Raw genomic sequence first — 22701 nt, 5'->3', positions numbered from 1 at the left:
AGGCGTAGATATCCGAGACATGTTCGCTCCGATCACATTAGGAGATCTCGGGATATTCTGCGCAGTTACTAGGTTCGATAGGCCCAAGGTTTCGGTAGGTCCGAGATATTCCCACACCGAGACAATCTTTTATACAGGGTCACGATGAATGTCCGAGATGTAACACCGAGGTGACTCAAGGTTAGGATCCACGTGCCCTCAGGGTTGATTTTATCCCCAACAAATGGTATTACTAAAAAAAAAGTTAAGATATTAATCGATAAAAATCCATTCCGGAGGAGGCTGTTTTAATATTGTTTCTAAAATAAATCTGACACATGACCTACGCCTAACAATTGCTACCATTTTGGTTAATTGAAGTCCCAATCCATTTCCCTCGTACTTTCCTTGAAGCAAATTTCAAGACATTGACTCAGTTATAATTATTACCACTACAAATCGCAGTTTCAGCTTCTGTGGTTTGGATGTAGATGAGATTTGGACAATCTGCTCATTGTTATGAAAATTTGCAGAGATGAAAATATATCTTTCAAGAAAATCTGCTCATCGTGAAATTTGAATTACACAAAATGTATATCAGGTATAGACTCCTCTTCAGTTCACCTCATGATTATATAATTTATATCAAGTAAATGATACAAGCTATATAATAAATGGATATTGCAAAAGTGCAAAACAAACAAGAATTATGAACTCGAAGTTAAGAAAATATCTTTGATCTATTTAGGAATACTACATACCCAGAAACTTATAAAAAATAAATAAAAAAAAAATCAAACTGAAAATTCAGGTCTCAATGAATTTGAAATGACTAAAATCTGGACAGGCAACTGTTGTGAGTCCTCATAGAAGAAAATCTGCACTAAATATCATGTTGTATTTTAATCACCCCTCGTATCAATAGCATATGAATTTTTCCCTCCCTCTTTTGGTCGACAATCCTCTTTCCAAACAGCAGCCAACTGCAAGATCATTGATGTAGCGCCAAGATGATCAACCAAATACTGCTTGCCTTCCCGTACATCTGCAACAGATCATATCCAAACTTGCATGGTTACATTTAAATTGGCTTGTATTGGCAAGTCAAAATTGAAATGTTTCGAATAGTAAAATTATTCCATACCAAGTTTGGTTCCTACAAGCACTATTGGCATAGTCGGAGCGTAATGCCACAACTCAAGAATTCACTGAAAGCCAAGAAATAAATGTGTTAGACTGATACTCGAGAATTACCCATAAATTAACCAAAGAAATTAAGAACAAATGTTATTTGGGTTTTGATGAAGAACCTTCTTGGAGATATTTTCATTTCATAGCAAGCTTTGCTGATGAGAGAGAAGGCCAACAAGAAAACATATGCACCTTTGGAACTCAAAGGCCTCAGCCAGTTATAATCCTCCTGTCCTGTATTCACCAACTTCGTTAAGTACATGTAAAGGGTGTGTGTGGTTGAAAAAAAAAATCTAATTCACGTTGTTGATGCCTAATTTTTACCAAATTTTCAGTCTATAATATAAAGTACCATGAAGCAATTACTTACCGGCAGTGTCCCATAGTCCAAGGATAACTGCGCTATACCATCAACCACAACATTAGCACGAAAGTTGTCGAACACAGTGGGCACATAATCCTATAATAATTTGAAGAAGGAAAACAGATATCATAATCTAATTACTTGTGTAGTTAGACGGTGAGTTTTGTTCGTAATCAAACATATTAAAGCTGGATTTGTATGAGCTTATGTTTAATTCGTAATGAAACATCATCAATCATACCACAGGGAAGCTACTGCTGGTATGAGATATTTGCATTCAAGTCTTTCCTTCACCCTCCTAGTAAAGCTTCGTCTCTGTATTCCTTACCTCCATTAGTACATGAGTTCCACGCACCTGTTTGCATCAGCAGGTTATAGCTGTCAACTTCATATCTACTCCAACTTATGAACTAAATGATTGCTGCATGCTTGGACATGTAAGGTAGTCTTGAAAGAATTTACATGTTTTTTAGAGGTGGTAATCTAGAAAGAAACCAAAAATACAGTTCTTTAATAAACATCCAATTACCTTAATTTTCCACTTTTGACAAAAATGCAAGTCCCTTTGAAATTGTTGAGCTGGCCATTTCACAGTTCCAACATATGATACTGCTGGCTCTTGTCATCTTATTTGAAAAGTGAATTACCTGGCGTCAGTAATGACAAACACAAGAGTAAATCGTTCAAGTGTGTTAAACTCCAACTACTATACGTTTAATTTTACAAATTACATGCTTAAATTATGTAGTTAAAATGGTATCCAAAACAACACCCATAGTGTTTTCAGCCTTAAAGAGTAGTAATACAGGATGAGTGGTAGATGATATAGTTAGTAAAACGACTGTTTGGTCTATTCCTCCCCCTTCGGATAGCTAGTATTGTTTGAATTGCAATTTTAGAGTCAATTCAAGAGCTTTCTGACAAGTCAACAGGAAGCCTATGCTTGAGACAACAAAATTATGGGTTTTTATGATTTTTCATAGATGTCATATATCTAATTGTCCATGGCTAGATTATAACTCTGTGGTCTGCTCAGCTTCCTTAAAAAATAAGATCATTTCAAAGATGAAGTAATACCATGCTTATGTAGTTAAAGCACTTACCAAATGCCAGCTTTACAATTTTTAGTCTTTAAGAGCCATCTCAATTGAGTAATCACATATTTCTCTGCAAAAACAGCTAATCAGTCTAATATGATTCATTAAATTGCTAATCGCTTATTCTTTGTAGTAAGACTCATGAACTCAAGGCCTTTATCACCAATTTATTCTATTCCATGTTTGGACTTCATAAAAAGGGAAAGCTAAAGAAAATAAGAACTTCACAAACTTGTTGAAATGATTAATTCACATGTCTAGTAATGCTTTATGATTAAATGCTTACAGTTAGGCATAAAGATGAAAATAATTGAAAATTTGTTTTGAAGCAAAACAAGTATAATAAGATAAATTAAATACATATTGATATGCAATATTTCAATGTGAACCCACGCTTCACAAGGAAGCATAGCCAAGAACTATCTAGGTTCTTGAAACTAAAAGCTGTCCTTGAAGTTAGGTAGATGTCTTTAAGTGCTAACACAAAAAACTATCATAAAAGATGAAATAAAACAAAATAAAGGATATTTCTAGCATCTTGCAGCAAACATTTTCACATCCAAAACAAATGAAGCAATTCTGCTTAACCCAATTTATTAATATAAATTTAATTACATAAGGAATGATCAGGTGCTTACACAATTGTTTGGTAGTTGCTGCATAGTTGTAGAAGCAGCTTTCTTTGACGAAAGACATACTCTTGTATGTTTCATCATTTGATTCCCATCTTGCTTCCACATAAAGAATCAAAAAAGTTGAGAAGCTAAAAAGTACCTGAAATGAAACAGAAAAATCTAAAGAGAACTGGGTTTGTATTTGATTACAAAGAGTTAAGGAAAGATAAACAATGGAATGTTGAATCCTTTTCAATCGCAATCCAATTAATGATATGTATTGTGTTGTATAAACAATGGAGTGTTGAGTCCTTTTCAAACCAACTCTAGTACTGGGATTCTAGTTGTCTTACGCCAGTCTTGCCCACTCCCACCTAAATATGTACACATTTCAAGTGAGAGTTCAGAGGATTTCTGCTTTCTCCAATATCAAGTTTAAAGATATTTAAAATCTAAAACTTCAATTCTTTTAAAATTTTCTTTGCATCAAGTGAATACTGAATAACATCTCTGAAATGATACGCGTCTAAACTAAGTCTCCAAGCTATAGTTTTTATCCATACTTCCCTACCAAACACCACTTACTGTTTTTTGTTCATCCTTTTATCCTCAACAAATAATGCAAATCATCTCTCTTCACACCAGGTAAACAAACACCCCACTTAATGTTGTAGGCCTATAGCTAATCAACTATACAAAATTGTGCAAACAGCTTCCAGATTACCTCTTAAGGATTAAAATTACCATTAAATATACAAAAAAGGAAATACATCATTGTCAAAGTCCTGCACTACTCTACCCCTCTTCACCCTTTGGCACTGGGAAGAGAAGCGTATACCACAAATTTCATGTTTTTAAAATATATAGAGCAGCAAAGGCATCATTTGGTGTTGCTAATATCTACAGAAGGAATAGCTTCACCAATACACTGTCCGTCCATATTGCTAGTAATAATAGTCAATGGATATCTCCCGTTAGTGTAAACAGTAATCAGTATAATCGAACATCTGTTAAAGAGAAAACCAATCGCTTATTATACCTGCAGATGAAAAACAGATTGTGCTGTTAGGAGCCCCAACATAGCCAAAAATAAATCACCTGGAATATGGGAGCCCTTGAATTTGTTGTATGCTATAAGCTAGCATTAACATCAACCTATCATCTTAAACCAAGGCGATCAACATCTAGAAGCTACAAGAAAAATGATAGTATAATGTTTAGGAATAATTTCCACTTAATTAGTTGCACGAGATATCCAGTCAAATTGGAGCATAAACTGAAACGCATCCCCAAAATCATGCAAATCTAAACTCTAAAGGGCTGAGCCAATACAATGTATCACCGCTCTTTTATTTCAAACTAAGCTAATTAACCAAAAATAGGCATTGATGTTTAGAATGAAATTATTCAACTGCCAAATCTTTTAATTGATTATTTGTAGATAAAGTGACATGTGGGAAGCTTATATGTAACAAAGAATTGAACCAAAATGAATACCCGTGCAGTAACGTAGTTCTCAGAGTGTTGTTGCCAGCTTGGATCTTCCGCTTAATATTTGCTTGAATATCACCAAGTACCAATTTTCACTATGTTAACACAGAGAAATAAGGCACCCAGAATACACATCACCTCATCAATTGTGTTTACACAAAACAATATATCATTAGAAATGAAGAAAGAAAACAAAAAATAATAATAATAATTTACTAACAATTGCTCCTATTATGTGAAGAACCACGAATCCAGTACCCTAGAATTTTTTTTTTTTTGATAAGCTCTGAAGCTCTATCCCCTGTTTCTTCTGTACTTCAATTGGTTCTGCTACTTCTGTATCAAAAATAGGGATACTAAGGGATAAAAATAATAAATAAATGTAGGTGAAGGTGAAGAAGGTGGGTACTCAAATTTCTTTGAAGAATTAAGATAAAGTGGAGACCTAAATACCTGAATAATTCGACGATCCATGGGTGTTTTAATTTTTTCTCAGTTGATATAATAATTTTCATTTTCTTCATTTAATTTTAATAAGCTCTGAATCTCTGTCCCGTTTCTTTTGTGCCTTCAACGGGTTCTGCTGCTTCTGCATCTAAAATTTAACAACCACGACATATTTGAGAGAGAAAAATGAAGAAAATGAAGATGAAGAAGGTGGGTATTTCAAGTAATATGAAGGATTAAGATGAAATGACGAGTAATATACCCGAATCAGTCGAAATGCATGCATGGGTGCTTGAATTTTCTTACTCTTGAGGCAGTTACTATAAATGTAACTCTGGAATGTGAGCGATCTTGGCCCAATCCTTACCTGTGTCTCTATTGTATCTTTGCAATAAGATGGGACAATCCTTAATTGTTAGCTTCTGCAAAGATGTTAGCCTATGCATTCCTTCGGGCAGAGATGCCAAATTCAAGCAGTTAATAATTTCAAGCACTTGAAGTGATTTGCAGTTGTGGATCCACTCTATGGAAGTCAACATAGGGCAATACTCGATCCGTAATTCTGAGAGACGAGGAAAGGAAGGGAGTAAATGATGCTCCGTTATTTCAACGGAATTATCACTATCACTATTGAGCTCCACAGAAGAATCCATCTTACTCCTCCACCACCCCTTGAGATTAGTGCATTGATAGAGCCTAATAAACTCGAGAGACGGGAAAAATGGTGTTTGCACCGTTGAAGAAGAAGAGAACTCATTGCTATCACCGTCTTCTGATATGTACTCCATAGCCTTCAACCCAAAAAGAGTAAGATTCTTAAGAGAAGGCAGTTGACTCAACGTTGGCAGATACTGGCATTTCGGAGAAAACTGTAATCGAAATGAAACAAGATTTGTGAGTAACAAGAGCCAACTTGGAAGCCTTGAACCCTCATAGTATTCTAAGGAAAGCCCTTTCAGATTTGGGTGCGGTTCCAAGCCTTCCAATGACGCTTCATCTAATGACGCTTCATCCGAATTATTGGCATCATCTAACACAACTTCTTTCCACCACTTTATAGACAAAGTACGAAGATGTTGTTTCTCCTTCAGATTCGCAGCCTTACATTCTAACGCAACACCTTTCCCATGTCCCCGAGTTTTTACAATACTTAATCTTCCTCTCAGCTTATTTAATCCGCCTAGTTCTTGTAAACCACCACTATCACTATGTCTGGAGGGAGAACCCGAGTGGACATAAAATGCGGTTAACGTCTGAAGGTTAGTCAGTTGCCCCAATCCAACTGGCATATAACTCAAACTATCACATCCATCTATCTCAAGGCGCCTGAGGTTGACTAATTTTTTAATGTCTCTCGGCAATTCTTTTAGTGACTCACAGCCGGAGAGTTTTAGAGTTTGCAAATTTTGCAATCTGGTTATAGAATCAGGCAGTTTCTTCATTTCTTTCTCATAAGAAAGATCAAGATATCTTAAATGTTTCAGCATCCCAATAAAGCTTAAATTTTGCAAAGTTACTCGAGAACCAAATAACTGATGCAAATCCAACACGCGTAAGAACTTGGAACTTGAAAAGGTTGCATCACAATCAATATTATTAGCCTCAAAGTCCTGCTGGCCAAGGTAAAGAAATGTTCGCATCCTAGTTGCTTTACACAATGAAGTTGTAACTTCAGATGAACTGCTTATATGGTAAGCAACTGCTACTTGACGAGTTTTCTCATCAATGTTTATCTCCTTATCATCTAAGGTGGTGATCAACGATCCTGCCACTGATATGGCAAGATCATGCATGAGGTCGTGTATTTTGCATCTAATTATGTCTCCAAACCCATTCATTTCAGCTTCTTGAAAGAATGATCTCCATAGTAAATCCATAAAATACTCATGGCCAACATCTTCCAAGCATCGATTTTGATCTGATAACTTGATAAACCCTTGTGCCATCCAAAACTGAATTAGTGTTGATTTGTTAATCTTGTAATCCTTTGGAAATAAGCTACAATAAGCAAAGCAGTGCTTCAAATGTGAAGGGAGATGATCATAACTCAGCTTCAGAGTTGGCAAGATGTCATTTTCATTTTGATATATTTTTGAGAGTTCATTGTTCTTAAAAGACGACCACTCTGTTTCAGGATTTTTGAAGCTTAGTAATCTTCCGATTGTCCTTATGGCCAGAGGGACACCTGAACATTTCTTTAGGATCTCCATCCCAATTGCTACGATGCTTGAATTCTTTGGCTCTTGTCTTTTCTCAAATGCCATTTGCTTAAATAAAGACCAGGAAGCTTCTTTATCTAAACCCTTTAAGAAATATGATTGAACTGTCCCGATAATCCCTTCAACACTTTCATGGCGGATGGTCATTGCAACGCTTTCTTTGCGGGTAGTCACTAATATTCTACTGCCTCTTCCACCAACCATTAGTACTTTTTTCAAGCTACACCATTTTTCATTATCCTCATTCCACACATCGTCCAACACAAGGAAGTATTTCTTTCCTTCAATTTCTTTTCGAAGATTGTTTACCAATGTATCCATTTCAACAATTTCTAGTTTCTCCTTTGTTGCAGATTCTAAGATTTTTGCAACAATATTTTTAACATCAAAAATATCAGAGACACACACCCACATTTTGAGTTGAAATTTCTTTTGGATTTGCTCGTCATTGAATATGAGTTGAGCTAGTGTAGTCTTTCCTAATCCACCAATGGCAACAGCCGGAAGGATTGAAACATTATCTTCAATGTTGGAGTCTAGTAGACGATCTATAATTGCCTTCTTATCATCTTGTCGACCAATAACTACTTCTGCAAGTACAAAAGAATGAGTGTTATCCCTCTCCCTGTTCCCGACTCGTGTCTCTACAGGTCGTACCTCCAAGTTGAAACTCCTCCTATCGTAGTTGATGGCTTCTAACCTCTCTCTTATCGCTTTAATCTTATGACTCACTTTGAGAGCATATAAAGGCTGGTTTGATTTGGAAAAAAATATGCGTACCTGTAACATCCAACCTTGTAAAGTAGGTCAATCTAGTTTATATGGATCAAACTCATTAATGTGACATTTTTACTATTAATCATATTATTAAAAAAGAAATCAAGAACCCTAGATATAGTGGAAACCTGGCACATGCTGCATTGTTTTGCATCAAATTCTAATTCTAAGTTTTTTATTTCAATCCAAATCATATTTTGACAAGTGAATTGCATGTGATTAAATGTTTGAAATTATTTTGAAAGAAATTTTACCCTAACTGCCCCTTTGGAGGTATTTTTGTCCAAAGTTTAATTTTAAGCCCGAAATAAAATCCATAATGAGGACTCAAATCCTAATAATTACTTATGCATATAGACTTTTTTTTTTTTTAAAAAAAAAAAATACATTTGGACCCTTAAACTGCCTCCCCATGGTCAAAAAAGCCACTTTCATATCAATTAGTGTCAAAATAGACGGAAAAGGAGTCATGTTTGCTGCATGTGTGGCTACTTTTGCATTTAACTTTCCAAAATATTCCTAAAATTATTAAAAAAAAAAATACAAAAATTAAATGAAGAAATAAATAAGTAAACTTTTAAACTGAATTAAAAAATAAATTGGAAACAAAACACTAAGGCTAAGCAAAACACAATAAATTGCGCGCATTTCACTTTCATTCTTTACATCCCAAGTGTGAGTATTTCAATTTTGTTAGCTGTTTATGCAAAGTTTAGTGTTTTAGTTTTAGTTTTGATGAAACTATGTGTTTTATTTATTAAGCTTATGTGATCGGTTTATATCAATTAATTATGTGATTTTGCATGAGATGATAAACATTAGACACACAAAACTTTGTCGGATTATCACACCGGCCAATTGGATTTCACGTGCTGATATTTACATAAAATGGTAACTTGGTTTGTAAAATCTCAATAAGTACATAGTGATTCATGTAGATTTTAATTTGATGACTTGCGGGCATCAACATCTTCAAAAACAGGGGAGGAACTAGCATTTGTGATTTGGGAGGGAAAATTAAAAAAATAAAATAAAATTTGGGAGGACAAAACTAAAAGTAAGTTAATTAATTAATTAATGGTAAATTTTTATTTTTATTTTTTTTTAAAGGAAAACATGGGGCTTGGGGGAGCAATCCTAATTTTTTTTTCTTTTTCTTTTCTTTTAAGGAAAACTTCTTGCAAGGTTGAAAATTTCATATGAATACCTTCAAAAAAGAAAGTAAGAATTGATTTTAATTATAACTATGTAATTAAAGGAAAAATGATCGGGTTTAAATAATATAAATTTTCCCAAAAAATTTTAAAAAAGAAAAAGAAAAAAGCTACTGATTTGAATTAATTTTAGAAAAATTGTTAGACATGTTTAGAGAAGTGTGTTTGATCCATTGTTATTAGAATATAGGCCTAAAAAGGTTTTTTAGACTAATTACGCCCAAAACTAGTATTTTATATTTTTTAAGCTAGCTTGTTTATATAGCTTTAGAATTGGCAAACTAGTTAGAGCATTCATAATGAAATCTTTATTAGTTAGTTAAAATTTGACTAACTTTTAAGTTTAACTAACTACTTTTTAAAAGCATCCCACAATAAACTTTTTAAATCTCTCTTTATTCATTTAAATATAATTTTTTTCATTTTTGTTTTTATTTTTTCGCGTGGAAATTGGAAGGTTTATTGCTACGGCAATTGAAAAAAATGTGGGCAATCTTCTCTTTATCTTTAATCTTCTTATATCGATCAAGTCAGAAAAGTAATTTTAATTTTTTTTTGAGAATCTTCTTAGGTAAGCACTGGACGATAATTGATTTTCTAAGTTAAAATGGTTTTATAAATTCATAAATAGAAATAAAATGGAACAAGTATTTATTTAAATAAAAATGTTCATTTTTCGTAGTAACATATTATGATATTAACTAGTAATATATAAGACTAACATATTATAATTATGAGAAATATATAAAAAAGTCCTTTGATTAACTAATAGCCAATTTTAAAATAGCGTCTAAATTTTTAAGTGTACTAATATGACCCATCAAATTATCAAAATATATCAAAAATGTCACTTTTATCAAAATATTCCTATAATACCCCTACTCTCTCTCTTTTTTTTTTTTTAAATAAATAAATAAATGTAAAATCAATCCATGTGGTTGGCTTAAAATACAAATTTATCACTGCGGAATAAAAAATAATAGACAGAAATTTCTTACAAACCGGTTTGTAGGAAATTTTATACAACACATATATGAGTGATGTGTCATTTAAACATGTAGCAAGCACTTATTTTTCTATTAATGTTATTAAAATAGCATGTAAGAAGCACATTATATTAAAACAACATGTGTTTCTCACATGTCAATGGACACATGTCAATCTTATAAATGGGTTGTATGAAATTTCTTACAAACTAGTTTGTATGAAATTTTTGTCCAAAAATAATTCAAAGGTCTTCAAGGTAGGCAAAAAATAATAATTTAGTCATTGTAGTTAAATTCCCTCAAAATGCTTTACAGATTCTGTAAATGTCAATGTCAACACCAAAAAAATAATGAAATGTGTCACTTTTATTAAAAATATATATATATTAAAAATATATATTTATAAAATTAAATTATCCCATGTAGTCAAATACTGTCAAAACATTTCAGTTAGTGTGTTACATTAGCATTAATAAAATGACATATATATATAAAATTGATCCATTGGTGCATAAGCATCTTTTTGAATAGAAACCCCATGAAACAGCAAAGGTCTGATGGTAACTATTGAAGAAAAATCCAACCTCTCAACATGAGAAAAGGTCTGATGAAGCGAGATGGAGAAGAGATTTACAGTGGAGGCGAAGTCTTTTGTTTTAGTGGTTTTGGATGGGGCGTCGGTGCTGAGGGTGGTGGAGAAAAGAAAAAGCTTTTTGGGCGAGGTTGTCCTAAGTATTCAATGCTCAAAATGGTTAGCGGCAACGTTGGAGATGCTGTTGGGTATACCGAAAGAACAAGATTTTATCAAGTCATTCCGAGAAGGCTCGAAAGTTCTGATTGCTCGGACGGGTGGGAACAGAGCTGGGCGCTTCTTAGAGGCGACAACCTTTGGGCTGGGCGGTCGGAAATGGTTCATCTTCATCCCTGAGGGTTGTGAAAGGAGGGGATGGCAGAAATTCTCTGGAGAGTTGAGTAAGGCTGTCGATTTCCTCTCTGCTACAGTGGGTGCAGGGCTAGGTTCATCGTCTTCGTTGACCAAGAAGGATGCGAAGGTCTTAGGGCCGAGTTTGGGTTTGGTTTCAAAGTGGACAGGACCATCCTTTGCGGAGGTGTTGTGCTCGGTTCCGTCCACCGCTGTGAAAAAGTTGCCCTTCGTGGGGGATCATCGTTCCTGGTTGAGGGCATCATCATTGGAGCCGGATGCTCTTGTTCCCCTCCCAGCGACGAGTCATGCTGAGCAAGTCCTGAGCTCGACGGTGGGTTGCTTCGTCTTGGAGTCTCGTCCTTTTGACCCGTTGGTTAAAGATCGGTCGTTTGAATCGCTGGGTAAAAAGCCGTCTCCAAGTTCAAATTCGAATTTCGAATTTTTGATGTTGCGCACGTGGAGCAAGCTGGTCAACGGTTTGAAAGTGGTCTTGGGTTAGGCTATTAAGAATTTTTTGGGCCAGTTTGTCGGGTTTGGCCTAGGTCGAAAACGTTCTGGTTTTCGTTTGGCCCGACTCTTGCCGAAACCTAAATCCCGTTTGTCGAGAATCTTGCCGGAGTTGACGCCAAAGTCTTTTTCTGGGTTGTCTCTCATTCGGCCTCATCTTGGGGATTTGGTGGTTCCTTCTTCGGGGGAGGGTCTAGTAGCTCCAGGGGCGTCTCCTTTTCTGGTGCCGTCTCGTGCTCTTCTTCGGCCAGAGCCTTCGTCGCCGGCTGTTCCAAGGGCTTCTCCAGTTTGGTTGTCTTCTTCTGGGTTCTCTCTGGATCGTCCTCCTCCAAGGGGTTTGGAGGTTCCTTCACTGAGGGAGGGTTTTGCAGCCCTAGGGTGTCTCCTGCTTTTCCGGGTCCGGGGCCAGTGCTGGCTGTTCCAGGGGTTTTTCCGGTGCGGTTTTCCTTATCAGGGGGAGGGTCTAGCTGTTTGAAGGTAGTTCCTAGCCGGGTTATTGATCCTAAGCTTTTCGGGTTTCCCCCCTCACTGGCTCAGGTGTCCCTTCCTCCGGTGGTCCAGGTTGTTTCTTTGCCGGCTCAGGTGTTCCCTCCTCTGTGGTGCAATCCTGACGGTGTTTCTCTGACGGTCTCTCAACTGACGACCCCTCCTTCCATTGGAGCGACTGAGTTGGGGAGCGATTGAGTTGGGAGAGAAGTTACGCTCTTCTTTCCCCATGGTCTCGAAGCCATTTCAAAGTTATATCAAGAAGGCAAGGGTACTCAGGGAAGGGGTTTCGTTGAAGTGGAACGATGTACTTCTATCAGATTCCTTGAAAGCCTTGAAGATGGTTGCCGACTTAGCTGTTAATAAGGTTACGGTTGCAGAGCCTCCAGCGAAGAAGGTTGCAGAGCCTCCAATGAAGACGGGCATTCTCAGAAAGGGGTTTCTTAACTCTTGCCCAAAGATGCCAGCTACTCTCGCTTCGCCTCGGAAGGTCTTCGATGTTGGGGTGGTCGGGCCTTCCTCCCCTCCTAGAGGTTGTTCCATTTCTTCACCTGTTGAGGGTAATAGTTTCTCCCAATCTCGGAATTGGCCGATCGGTTTTGATCATAACGGGGAGATTGTGGTTCGGGAGGAGGACGTTGATCTTTGGGATGTTTCGCCTTTGGATTGGGCGTTAGAGGGTGCTTTTGGGGACGAGACGTTGGCCATTCGGGATGCCATGGAAGAAGAATTTCAGCGTGACAAGATGATATCGCGTCAAAAGTCTAAAGGTAAAAGGGAGCTTTTGAACCTACATGGCTCTATCAACTATGGCGACGCTAAATATTCCGCTAGGCGTAGGAAAGGAAAGGGCCTTATGTTGTAGAGTTGTGTGCCTTTGTGTGCTTGGATGGGTTTGTGGGTCATTCCTCGGGTTCGGTTTTTGCTTGAATTCTTTTGAGGGGTGTTTCTCCTGGGTTTTTCTCGGGTTCTAGGACTTTTTTCCTTTGGGTTTAGGGGGTCTTGTTGGGGGGTTTTTGAGGTTGGTTTGGGTTTTTTTTTTTTTTTTTTTTTTTTTTTTTTTTTTTTTTTGTATTCGGGGGTTACTTTTAGGGGGTTACTATTGTGGGTTTCTTTTGTTTTGTGAAGGTTTCTATTATGCTTGTTAGGGGTTTTCTTATGGGGGTTCCTTGTGGTTTTATTGGGTTTTTTTATGTGAGCTAGTTGAGTTGCTTCTGTGTATACATCCTGTGTACTTAGGGGCCCTTTACGTTTTTTAATGAAATTCTCTTACTTATCAAAAAATAAATAAATAAATAAATTGATCCACCCATTTTCTTCCCTTTTTTTTTTTTTTAAATTAAAAAATTTCTTTAACTTTTTAGTTTTATATTAATAGTTTTTTAAGTTTTTTTTATTCATTTTTTATTTTAGGTTTTAAGAGAATAATGGTATTATAAAAATATTTTGACAAAAATGGCTTTTTTTACACACTTTAGTGGTTTGATGGGTCACATTAGTGCACTTAAAAATTCAGGGGGCTATTCTAAAATTGACTATTAGTTTAAAGGGCTTTTTTTAAAAATATATATATATATATATATATATATATATATATATATATATATATATATATATATATATATATATATATATTTCTTATAATTATTAACTAGTATTAACATATTAAGTGGCACTAATATATTAAATAATACGTCTTACATATTATTATACACTGCAATTATAGAATCTTATATTTACATATAATTGGGTATATGTGTGTGTGCGCGTGTGCGCGCACCCATGTTCAAGTGACCTCTATAATATCTCATACTTATTACTTAATAACTAATATACACGTTTATATTTATAAAACCTATTTTATACATATACACACATATATGCACATATATGAGGGAGCTAAAGATTCAAGTCCAACAAGTCGAGTTGAACTTATACACAAGCCAAGCTCACGAGTTTTATTCAAGATGAGCCAAGTCGAATTTATATGAGTATGTCTCGTTTACTATTCGAGCAGATTATTGTGTTCAAGAACGGCTCATTTATTATTCAAACCAAGACTCAATCGAATTTAGTTAAGTCAAGTCAATCCGAGTTTACGAGCAGTTGAGCTCATCTAACACCCCTAATTCTAACCCCACAAACAACAATACAAGCAATAATTATTACAAATTAAAAATATTGAATAAAGACAACATGTAGAACACAATCAAGAACACAATCAAAAAAATAATCGCACATTCACAACACAAAATTTTGTTGATGAAGTGGAAAATCCTTTAAACACATTAAAGGAAAAAACCACTTTGGGGTTGTCAAATCCGAAAAATGATCACTATATTAAAGAATATCCAAAATACAGATAAAGACACTTATACGTGGTTTGGTCTATGACCTATGTCCACATGGTAAAGCCTAAGGATCAGGCGTACATGCTGTTATTTTTTTAACAGCATGTATGTGACGTCCTACATCGCCTGGGAATGAGGATGTGCTTATATGTATAAATGCACAATTTATGACACAATGCGTTTGAAAGCCGTGATGGCGATGAACCTATCAGAACTCCGCAGTTAAGCGTGCTTCTGTGAGAGTAGTACCAGGATGAGTGACCTCCTTGGAAGTCTGGTTTGGGGAGCCAAAAGCGGACAATATTATGTCAATGGGGGTGGGTTGTTACAATGTATTCTGTTGTGACGAATCTATTAGGGAGTTGAGAGTAAGTGAAAAGCATTCAAGACCATTAATGATTTCTCTTTCACATGAGGTGTCTTTTCTATTAATGCTTTTCACTTATTTTCTACTCCTTGAGAGACACACCAAAACAACATACATGTTAAAAAAATAACAGCATGTAAGCTAAATCCAAGTCCAAAGGGCTATATTATGTTCTTATTTTTCTTGATAAATTTACAATACAAATTATCGTTATTTATATGGATATAAAGATAATACAAAAAGCTGTGGGAAAAGATCAGATTAATCAAATCAGAATTGAATATACATTTAATTCTAATATGATTATAATCAATTACAATCAAATCGTACAATTTCATATATTCTCTAACAGTTTTAAATCCATGCATTTTATTATATATCTTAGAAAATGTTGAAAAATTTGTACAAAAACAAAGCTAGTCCTAACGTATTGAGAGTGTTAGATCAAGTACCTCTTTTGCCATCTTATCACGGGTCATCATTTCTTTCCGCAGAGATTCAGTGGAGAAATCATCTAGCAAGTTGTCTGCTTCATACATGACATCCTCTAGCTTTTTCAGCCAATCTCTAACTGCATGGCTCCCAAGCTGTTGCTCATCTGCATCCAGAAGCACAGCTTGGATTGTGGAAACCGTGTTCGTGAGTTTTTCAAGCTCATCTTTGAAACCCCAGAGCAATTTGATCTCTTTGAAAGCCAGAGAGCCCAATTTGCCAATGATCCCCTCAGCAACGGTGAAGAGAACACCTTCTGCCATTTTTTGATGGTGAGGGAAGGAATTGAATGCTAAAAAGGCCAAGGTAGAGAATTGAATGAAGATATGTTTGGTGTGCGATAGGAAGGACTGGGCGTCTCCGCGTCTATATAGTTATAACACCCTCAGCTCCCTTGCTTGGAAGTTACACAAGAAATACATAAAAGAAAAAGGTCAATTAATTAATTGGTAGTTGGCAATTTTAAAAGAGAATTTTTGGTAGTTGGCAAGTAGTTGGAAATTTTAAAAGAGAATTTTTGATAGTGGGCAAGTAGTTGGCAATCTGGACCAATAGTAATTTTAAGGAGTTTTTTGTATGGATAAGAGAATTTCAAGTGGTTGGCAATTTTAAAAGAGCTTTTAATCTCCATTGACAATCTCAACCGATAGTAATTTTAAGGATAAAAAAAAAAAAAAAAAAACATACAAAATTGACTTCTACACATAAAAGAGATTTCTAATCTCTCCATTGACTAATTTGACTGCCATGAATTATCCTTTAGATGAATAATGTACAACACTCCAGAAAATTCAGAATATTCTATTATATGGGAACCCTAAAATTTTTGTATAATATTAGGTATTATTAAAAGGAATTAAAAGAGATTTAAAGAGATAAAAAATTAAGATATTTATAAAATTTTTGTATAAAAAATAAATAAATAATAGAAGACTACATGGCAGAAGCCTCTAGAAAAAAAAAAGAAAAAAGAAAAAAGTCCAAAGTCCACTTTTTCCTCAACGTGTCTCCTGCTAGCTGCTACACGTTGCGGCTCACTCTCTTCCCTTTGCCACTTCTCAGCTCCCCTGTGTCGGCCTTCTACTTCATTTTAAGAAAAAAAAAAAAAAAAAAAAAAAAAAAATCATAAATCACCTATAGGGACAGATTTAAAAAGAAAAAAAAAAAAAAAAAAATTCTTATTCGTAAAACTACAACCAATAAACAAAGCTATTATAGTGATACAAACATTCTTGAATTGCTATAAAAGTTTTTATTGTTTGGCATCGACTTTGATCAAGATCGAGTTTTTATAGTGTTACAAACATTCTTTACTACGTAACCATTTGTTTACTATTGTTTTAAATACTTTTTACCATTTGAAATTTAAAACGTGATCGTAAGTCTAATGGAAAAAAATTCAGTTTACGATTTTAATCGTTGGGTCATTAATTTTTTTTACAAACCATTAAAATGCTTTAACCTTGTTGATGTTATAATGAATTTTGTTTTGACCGTTTGGTCATTACTCAGTGATTTTCCAAACGTTTTAACCGTTGGTTCTAACCACTTTAAAGGCTTTTGGATTCTCTTTAGATATAGAAATAACATCACCTATTATTCATGTGTATATAAATAAGTGCACAAAAAAAACTAAAACGTCAAGAGAATAATATATGAAAATCACTTCTTTTGTCTCATATACGGTACAAAGAGTTGTAAAAAACTTATTTTCAAGGCATAAAGCTATATATTATAATATTAGTTTTTCTACAAAAATATTATCAAGTCTTCAATTCATTTTGATCAAATTGTTGTTTTTATTAGCCTTCGTTTTTTAAAATGTATCCTTAATGAAAGTAGATGCTATAGTCTAATCATGAAAAGTTGCGTATCAAGGTATCCGATCATATCGAGTTCTATACTCTGAGAGGTATGAATCAACATTTAAGGACAGCGTTCTTGCGTGATTATATAGCATTTCCAGATCTTTCCATACTCTACTTTTCATCTCTTGTATTTTATTTATTTAATTATTAATTTTCAAATTGGTATTATTTTATTTCAACAATAATTTTGTGTACCATCCCAAAATTATTTCTAACAACGGCCAGAGATGAGATAAACGGCACAACACGATGGTAGGTGGGTGGATGCATAACAGAGAAGCCGAAATTGTTGATCTGGTCGAAGAACATCTACAAACAAAAGAAAACCAAAATGGGAAGGAGATGGTAGGAGCGGAAAGTAAAAAGGGAAAGGGAGAGGAGGAGATCTATTTTTTGAGGGGCCTGTCTCTCTCTATCTCTTATTGCTGCAGCAAACTTACTTTTCAACTTACTTATACGACGAACTTATTTAAACCGGCATAGTAGGGTTAGGACTGTAATTGAGCCAGTCGAGCTAAGTATTAAATATTTAAATTTGATTCGTTTAATTTTTTTTTCGAACACGAACTGAGTTTGAGTTTATCACTAAATTAAATAATTTATTCAAGCTCTGTTCATCTATTTTTGAACGAATTCAAGCTTATTCACGAGCTATTCAATAAATTTAAGTCATTCCATATATAAAATAAATATCGTGATTGTTTAATTTTTTTTAATAAAAAAAATAAAGGTTAATATTAATTATTAGTTATTTTATTATGGTTTGGGGTGGCTGAACCCACCTCAGGCCAAACGGGGGTGGCTGGGTCATCTCCAAGACTCTTGGTGGTGGTTTCGGCCACGCCCATTTTCTTTTTTAGTTTTGTTTTTCTTTGATTTTTAAATTTACTTTTTAAATTGATTTAAATTTTATTATTTTGTAATTAAAAAAATGACATGTGTCAAGAATATTATAAAATTATTTTGACAAATTCAAATTTTTATTTATTTATTTTTTTTTGATAGTCTGAGAGACAAGGGTCCTTGCTAATTTGGAAGCTAAAAAAAATGTAAATTTTAATTTTTTTTACCGGTATATCTGAGTGGAGTAAGGGACAGTGTTATCATATCAAAAGGGTTAATTTATGAATAACTCATTTTCATAAATTTCTGGAAAAGGGCTGGAAATTTCTGGTGAGTCGGTGACAATAAATTTTAGAGGTTTGAATGGTCTCAATGAACAAAATTTAATACAATGAATTTGAAGAAAAAAGACAAAAGCATCGGAAGAAGAGTAAGACTAGTATTCTTACTCTTCAACACCTTTATTCAAGTGCCAATAACAAAACTGGATCACCCCATATCAACGGGTGTTGTATTCCAGTAATGCAAATAATATTTTCGTTATTCAATACAATGAATTTGAAGAAAAAAGACAAAAGCGATGAAGAGAAAGAAGACTAGTCTTACTCATCAACACCTTTATTCAATACAATGAATTTGAAGAAAAAAGACAAAAGCGATGAAGAGATTTATTCAAATTTGAAGAAAAAAGACAAAAGCGATGAAGAGATTTATTCAATACAATGAATTTGAAGAAAAAAGACAAAAGCGATGAAGAGAAAGAAGACTAGTCTCACTCATCTCTTTGTCTCATAAACCACGGTGGTAAGATTCCCAACAATAATTGCTCCAAATTTTGTCCAACATTTCAAGTCATCGTGTTGTCATGTCTTCTCTGTTTGGGATTTATGTAATCACAATTTAAATTCATATTCGATTTAATTGATATAACTTTTTTAATTCTTTTATTTTTTTCATCACTTTCTAAAAGTAGTGATTTTTTTATATTAATAAATTTAAAAAAATATAAACAATTTACTATATTGAAATGTATTTCATACTAATACCTTTCTCAACAAATTTTGATTTTAATAATAATAATAATAATAAATCTTAAAATTAAGTGTTTAACTTATAATTCAGGAAGATTCAATGAAAGTTTTCTTCTATTAAACTATTTTGTATATTCACCGTGTCCAGCTAGCTTAACTAGTTAATTGAAATATCAAACATCATTTTAGTCCATTGAACATTGAAGAAAGAAAGAAACACAGTTAATTACAACACAAATACAACAATACGACAAGAAGAAATTAAGAACCGGGGTTATAACCGGTTACTGCAACACATGTAATGTACGTGGCTAATTATTCGGAATTGTTTTTGTTGTGTCTTCCACTTTAGCGCTTGCAGCAGTTTTCTTCCTACCCGTGTCGCGAGGACAAGACCAATTCCGACGAGCTTCGTGATCATGATGGCAACGTTGAACCCCACCAGTTACGAGGAATCCACACATGGTGTCCAACGCCAAAGTAATTCACTACAAAAAAAAAAAAAAAAAAAAAAAAAAATGTTCATTCCTGACATTTTTTAAATGCTTGGAATGTATCAATAAATGTCAAGGAAACATGTTCTTGGCATTTGATTTGTGGCAATTTTACTTTTCACTAATCCAGCGTCTAAAAAGTTGCGGTTACTGGCATATACTACATATGTCAGATTATCTAGACGCAATGATTTGTGCCAAGGATGAAGCATGTTGCGCCAGGAATTACTTCAAAGCACATTGTGAATCATCCTGGTGCATGGGCATGCGTGAGGAGTTTCCGCTAGCTCTTCTAGGCACATGAACATGCGCCGAGAAGAGTTTGATCTTCCTAGCGCATGGCTATGTGTCAGGAAGTTAGTAATTATATTTAATTAATTTATATTAATCCCGTAGAACCAAAACTTTTAAAACCAATAAAAACGGTTTCAAAATTACCAAAATTCTGATAAACAAAAAATAAAACATCATAAATAAATCCTGATAAAGTAATTGCTTAAACATTTTTTTGATAAACAAATTCATAAACAAACTAAACATCATCCACAATAACTAAAAATTTTCTTATAAACAAAATAAACATCATCCACCATAACATATCCTAATAAATTAAATATTTAACAGATCCTAATAAACAAATGAAACATCATTCACAATAAACATTAGTGATAAACAAATTAAACATCATAGATCCTTGATAAACTAAAACATTTGTTGTTCCCACAAAATTCTTCCTTTAGTTTCTTTGGATTTCACTGCTGAACAATATCCCCCAAAAATACGTCATCAACACTACTGTTTGCCTGCATAGAAAGAATCATCCACCTGAATTTTAATTCTTTGTATTGTCTGAAAAGAATAAGGACATATAAGCTACAATGATGAGCTGTTTCATCAGCAATAGAAACCACCAAATTAACCACACCTTGAACACACAATCAAACCACATGAACATTCATATTCTTGAAATCAATTAATATGATGCGAATGAAATTCTCTGCAAACTCCATTGACAGAGAAAAGACAATATTCTGAATTGCAAGGGACTGATCTCTTCTCTTGGAGATCAAACAAGGCACCATTTTATGCATATCAATCACAAAATTGTTGAACTGAACTAAAAGTTTGGAAACTCAAATCCAACCAGCAACAAGGTAGGAGAGGTACATCAATCTTTCAAAGCATTCCTTTTACCTCCTGTGTGTGCTCCACCTATCAATTGTATATATGCAAATTCTTTTCTTTTTTTTTTTTGGATGAAAGGGTTTGAATAAAATGTATCAATGTGTAATCCCGTAGCAAGAGAGATGAGCACTATACAGTCTATACCCAAATAGATAATCTCTCAAAAAACCAAACAAACCCTTCATGTTGCTTACAGCATTGGTGTCTTCCTCATATTTACCCATATCCAAAAGAAAAAATGATAGAAGTAACCCATGTGCATCCAAAACTTGAAACAGATGCATCTGATAAAAAATTTGCAGGGGAGAATACACATAAATGCACCTAAAGCCATGAATACTCTGGTAAAAAGAAAAACGCATGATTCCAACAACAGAAAAGTCCAAATAACACTGACAAATCCCAATTATCAAATCTTATACCAAAACTTCCAACCTCTTCATCATGACATAAACCTATGGCGAATACTAATTTAAAACATATATATATATATATATATATATATATATATATATATATATATATATATATATATACTTGCTGGCCTGAAATCGTGCACATGGAAACTCAAGCTCTATAATAAAAATGCAATCCGAAAGTCAGTGGCGCTCTTGAGTCAGTGACAATTAAACAACATTAGGAATTGATATTTAGAGTGGAATCATTAAACTGCCAGATCTTTTAGTTGATTATTTGAAGACAAAATGACAAATTGAAAACTTATGTGTAACAGAGAATTGAACCAAATGAATACCTATGCAATAAGTTAATTCTTACCATGTAGTTGCTAGATTTGACCCTATTTAATCCGATATCATTAATTGCCAGTTTTCTCTCCAATTACACAATGCAAAATGAAACACCCAAATACATTGTTACGGACCTCCGTAACTGACGTCGGACAGAATAGTAATTATTATGTAGGCTATTCAATAGGTGGCTTGGAAGGAAGAAAACAAAGAAAATTATCCCAAAACACAGAGACAATCTCTGAATTTCAATGAAAATATCAATAATTAGTTGTTTGGAAAAACACCCACAAGCCGGGCTAATATAGCTGAAAATTCGACCTTTAGTAGGTTTTTACCAAAAATAGCAAAACACTAATAACCCTAATAAAAAGAAATACAGAATAAAATAAGTAGGCCACCAAAAATCTAGCCCAAATCAGGCTCAGAATCACCTTCTAAATAATAAATGAAAAGTTACCATATATGGACAAAAATATATCTAAAATTAGGTTTTTTGAAAGGAAAACAGTGGATTTTGGGCTTGAAATGAGGTGCACCGAGTGTGGCTTGGTGGCCATAACGTGCGCGCCAAAGAGAGCTTTCCGAATTGGGTTCATATGTGCGAATCGGACACTCATAGCCAAAGTTATGACCAAAATATTGTCGCGCACTCGGAACTTGCCCCAATTAGGCCAGATCACGATTTCTTGCCAATCTTGCGCTGATCTGCCCGCTCCAAGTAATTCAGCGCCATCAATGTACAATTGGACAGCTCAGCATTGTCTGACACAGATCCCCCTACATCAATAACAAAGGATGAAAATGATAAATTGGATAGGAATTGGGTAGGATAATTCGAGGAATCCTAGACCTCCTAATGTTAGGGTAATTTGAGAAACCCTAAAAAACTCTCAAGCAACTACAAGAGTTGTCTAATAATTTAACATTATCCGCTGATCGTCACAAAAATGAACTTAACATTATCCGCTGATCACCGTGTTGTTTTTTGGCAAAGTTGGAGGTACAATCTTTACTTTTCAAC

General features: G+C 34.4%; 1 protein-coding gene and 1 pseudogene across 1 annotated transcript; one reads left to right on the top strand and one right to left on the bottom strand.

Moving 5' to 3' along the window:
- The window catches only part of LOC133879069 (dihydrolipoyllysine-residue acetyltransferase component 1 of pyruvate dehydrogenase complex, mitochondrial-like), a 39545-nt pseudogene that overhangs the window by 16271 nt on the left and 573 nt on the right, over positions 1-22701 (top strand).
- On the bottom strand, positions 687-15965 carry LOC133880567 (putative disease resistance protein RGA1). Its single transcript, XM_062319523.1, has 13 exons — positions 15468-15965; positions 5446-8182; positions 5190-5331; positions 4957-5072; positions 4743-4831; positions 3270-4436; positions 2638-2701; positions 2064-2181; positions 1776-1889; positions 1541-1630; positions 1290-1404; positions 1124-1187; positions 687-1024 (listed from the first exon to the last, which is right to left on the bottom strand). The coding sequence occupies exons 1-2, from the start codon at positions 15768-15770 to the stop codon at positions 5504-5506; spliced, it is 2982 nt and encodes a 993-aa protein (XP_062175507.1). The 5' UTR covers positions 15771-15965; the 3' UTR covers positions 687-1024; positions 1124-1187; positions 1290-1404; positions 1541-1630; positions 1776-1889; positions 2064-2181; positions 2638-2701; positions 3270-4436; positions 4743-4831; positions 4957-5072; positions 5190-5331; positions 5446-5503.

The sequence above is a fragment of the Alnus glutinosa genome, chromosome 10, assembly GCF_958979055.1.
Source record: "Alnus glutinosa chromosome 10, dhAlnGlut1.1, whole genome shotgun sequence".
NCBI lineage: Eukaryota > Viridiplantae > Streptophyta > Magnoliopsida > Fagales > Betulaceae > Alnus > Alnus glutinosa.
Note: the sequence above shows the minus strand (reverse complement) of the source record. Positions and strands in the feature narration are given on the sequence as shown.

Excerpts from the sequence above, each read along its gene's own strand:
- LOC133880567 (XM_062319523.1), bottom strand. The coding sequence starts at position 15,770 with ATGGCAGAAGGTGTTCTCTTCACCGTTGCTGAGGGGATCATTGGCAAA. Across the intron at positions 8,183-15,467 it reads GTGATAAGATGGCAAAAGAG|GTACGCATATTTTTTTCCAA; the intron begins GTACTTGATCTA and ends TGGATGTTACAG.